The 4284-nt window shown below is 38.1% G+C and overlaps 1 protein-coding gene across 1 annotated transcript; it reads left to right on the top strand.

Annotated features, from left to right (window-relative positions):
* Positions 1 to 586: 586 nt before the first annotated feature.
* Positions 587 to 1693, top strand: LOC145588817 (uncharacterized). The gene has a single exon (XM_081645418.1). The coding sequence runs from the start codon at positions 587 to 589 to the stop codon at positions 1691 to 1693; it is 1107 nt and encodes a 368-aa protein (XP_081501544.1).
* Positions 1694 to 4284: the final 2591 nt, after the last annotated feature.

The following is a 4284-nucleotide window of genomic DNA, read 5'->3' as shown; positions in this document are numbered from 1 at the left end:
AAAATTATAAAAAATTGATATTTGGAAAATTTATAATAAGGGAAATCTAATAAGACCTCATATTCTAATTTATTTTTATAGATTGCGGTCAAAGTTATTTTATTTTGACCATATAAATAGTAAGTGAGTCGAACTTTTCAAAAATGGAAGAAGTATATTCAATCATAAAAGTAAGAATTTTATGGGAGCAAAGCAAAAAGGCAAATAAGCTGCCTAGCAAACCCTAAATTAGCTCCTCTAGCATTTTCATAGCATTACATTATTTAATCTTCTTATAACTAAGGCCTAACAATCTAGTATTAATGCCTGTCTTTATATTCTTTTGTTAGGAGAAGATTAGGAGAATATTAGTTAAAATTATCATATATTATAGTTTCCTTAATTATAGGCTTTGATTGACACAAGATAATAGGTAGAATATCTTGTGTTATTATCTTTTGTATTCTAGGAAGCTATGTACTCTATATATGATTTGGGATGAATGAGAAACACTTAAGTTTTGAGCCCTAAAATCTGACATGGTATCAGTCACCAAGGGTAATTAGTCAATTAAAAAAAAAAAAAAAACTAGAAATCAACTAAAATCATGGCCGGTGATGATACACCACCACCTCCACCACCGCACATCGATATTACATCACCATATTGCCTAGGTCTTTATGACAAACCTGGTGATTTCATTACTCCGACTCGACTTCGTGGAGAAAATTACGATGAATGGGCCGGTGATATTCAAACTGCATTGGAGGCACGTCGAAAATTTGTTTTCCTCTATGGAACAATCACTACCCCTTCCTCTATGTGTACTCAAGCGGATTGGAACACCATCCATGCCATGTTAATTTCATGGCTCATGAACACGATTGACCCTGAAGTAAAGAGTACTCTTTTGAAATACAAGGATGCGAAACGATTGTGGGATACACTCAAGATGCGTTTTGCCATTATTAATGGACCACGGATCCAACAATTGAAATCCTCAATTGCACGATGTGAGCAGTTGAAGACTATGTCTATGACTTCTTACTTTGGTAAATTGACTGCCTTGTGGGAAGAATTGAACAATCATGAACCAATTATTGCCTTCCCTTTTTGTGAGAAGTGCACAGACGGTGTCAAATGTGAGAAGCGTCGAGATACTACTCGTTTATATGAGTTTTTAATGGGGCTATGTACTGACTTTTATGCTCAGACTCGCACCAATATCCTTTCTCAAGACCCATTGGCTACTCTTGACAGGGCATATCAATTGGTCATTCAAGACAAAAGAGTTTGCCTTTCCACTCATATTCCAAAGGAGCAGCCACCTAAAGTGGTAGGGTTCGCTCTCCGAACAAGCCAAGGAAAGGCGAAGCAGGCTGCATCCGAGGACAAACCAAATAAATCTAGTATGCTTTGCACTTATTGCAAGAAAATGGGTCATATAATTTCTAGTTCCTTTGAATTAAAGGTGTATCCGGACTGGTGGCCTAATCCCTCCAAGCGTGGCAAGGCAGGAGGTAAAGGGCGTGGCAAGCTTGTGCAAATGCTACCACTGCTGCATCTACTACTACCAATGTGGAGGCTACTAGAGGTTCTTCACAAAACATTCACAGCGGACCAATGGAAAGAAATTGCCTATTTTGTTGGTAATACAAAAATTCCCGATGATCGTTTGAATAGTGAGTTTGACAACGACTTTGTGGATTGTTGACACAGGTGCATCTAGGCATGTCACAAGTAATGAAGAATGGCTTTATTTTATACTCGAATCATCTCACATTGTTCGGTAGGACTTCCAAATGGCAAAACTGTAAACGCCACAAAGGAAGGCTCGGTTCGATTATCGTCAAAAATTGTCCTTAAACATGTGTTATTTGTTCCTAATTTATGTTGCAATTTAATTTCGGTATCATAATTGATTGATGATAGAAATTATGATGTCCAATTTAACTCTCATATGTGTGCTATACAGTTGCAGTCGAGGGAGCTCATTAGAACGAGTGTTAAGCGAGATGGACTGTTTTACTTCGAAGGAAGAGCATCGATGCAACATGTGGCTGTTTCTGAGTCTTCGGCAACGTTAGAACTATGGCACAAGCGTATGGGTCATCCTTCCGAAAAAGGTTTGAAACTTCTCCCTCCCGTTAATAATTGTAAGGGTAGTTTAAATAAAGCATGTGAAGTTTGTTTTCATGCTAAACACCCTAGATCTAGTTTTTGTTTAAGTGAGAATAAAGCCTCTAGAATTTTTTAAAATATACATTGTAATTTTTATGGGGGTATTATAGACATGCATCATCTTGTGGTGCTCGATATTTTTTTTACTACAGTTGATGATTTCTCTCGTGCTGTTTGGATTTATTTGCTTGTTGATAAAACGAAATTTTTCCGTATATTTATGTCTTTTGTGGCAATGGTGGATAGACAATTTTCACAAACAATTAAAATAGTTCAAAGTGACAACGACACCAAATTTAATTTTTTGCATGATTTCTTTTCAAACATCCTGTGTGGAAAGACTACAACAAAATGATCGGGTTGAGACGAAACACAAACATATTTTAAATGTAGGGAGAGCTTTGAGGTTTCAGGCTAATTTGCCAATATATTTTTGCGGTGAGAGTATTCTTGCTGCATCACATTTAATAAACCGAACTCCTTCCCCTCTCCTGCAAAATAAATCTCCCTATGAAATTTTACTTGGAACAACCCCTCTTGTACTACCATTCGTACTTTTGGGTGTCTCTATTTTGCTCACAATAAAAAATCTAAGGGTGATAAATTTTCAAGTCGAAGTCGTAAATATGTTTTTGTTGGATATCCATTTGGGAAGAAGGGTTGGAATCTCTTTGATCTTTATTCAAAGGAATTTATGTCTCGTGATGTTAAATTCTTTGAAGATGTTTTCCCTTTTCTTGATCCAATTTCCACAAATATCATTCCGGAAAATATTGTAACAATACATATGGATGTTCCATATGATTTTGATGATGTGAATATGGGGTTTCAAGAGGTTGGTGATGGCTGAGGCAATGTACCTCACGCTACTCAGCAGCAGGCCAAGCCTTACGTAACTCAACAGCAGGCTGAGGCTGCCCCAGCAATGCCAGAGGTGCCATCGCTTGTTGGAAGTCCTTAGGTTGAGAGCACAGCCCTTACTGCTCAGCCCATTGGATTTCCAGCGTGTACTGGCCTGGCACTGCCAGCAGTAGCCACGAACCGCGCGGGAGGGGGGGGGGGCAGCAACACCGATGATAATGCTCATTTGGGTAGAGGTATGCGTGAGAAATTTCCGAGTGTGCTTCTGCGGGATTATGTAACACACACTATCATTACAAACAGTCCATCATCTCCATCTCCTAACACTTCGTCCCCAAGGCATGCCTCAGGTACTCCTTACCCTATAGCGCATTATATTAATTGTGACAGTTTTTCTCCACATTACCGAAATTTTATTACAGCTATTGCTTCTGGAAAAGAGCCAAGGTCTTTTAAGGAGACCATGAAAGATGCAGGTTGGAGAAGATAAATGCAAACTGAAATTCAGGCTCTAGAAAAAAAAAAATGGAACATGGACAATGGAGGATCTTCCCCCCGGCGAACGACTTGTTGGAAGCCAATGGGTGTATAAAATAAAGTACAATTCTGAGCGATGGCAGTATTAAACGATTAAAATCCAGATTAGTTGTTTTTGGAAATCATCAAAAAGAAGGCATTGACTACTCTGAAACTTTTGCACTAGTTGCAAAAATGGTCACGGTTTGAGCTTTTCTTACTATTGCAACTTCTAAAAATTAGGAGCTACATCAAATGGACGTCCATAATGCCTTCCTCCATGGTGATCTTGAAGAGGAAGTCTACGTGAAACTTCCCCCGAGTTTTGAATCATCTCATTTGAATAAGGTATGTCGCCTTTGAAAATCTTTGTATGGCCTAAAACAGGCACCCCGATGTTGGTTTGCCAATCTTACCTCTGCTTTGAAAGAATATGGTCTCTTGCAATCGTATACTGACTATCCTTTATTTACTTACACATCTGAGGTTATAAAAATTAACATTCTTGTATATTTTGATGATCTCATTATATCTGGAAATGATTCCGCTGCTTTAAGGGCATTCAAAGCATATCTTAGTGATTGTTTTCATAAGAAAGATCGTGGTACTCTGAAATATTTTTTAGGCATAGAGGTTGCTCGTAGCTCTTCTAGTTTGTTTCTGTGTTAGAGAAAATACACTCTTGACATTATTTCAGAGGCAAGATTATTAGGTTCCAAGCCCGTCGACTGTCCTATGGTACAAAAC

The sequence above is a fragment of the Chenopodium album genome, chromosome 17, assembly GCF_948465745.1.
Source record: "Chenopodium album chromosome 17, dcCheAlbu1.1, whole genome shotgun sequence".
Classification (NCBI taxonomy): Eukaryota; Viridiplantae; Streptophyta; class Magnoliopsida; order Caryophyllales; family Amaranthaceae; genus Chenopodium; species Chenopodium album.
Note: the sequence above shows the minus strand (reverse complement) of the source record. Positions and strands in the feature narration are given on the sequence as shown.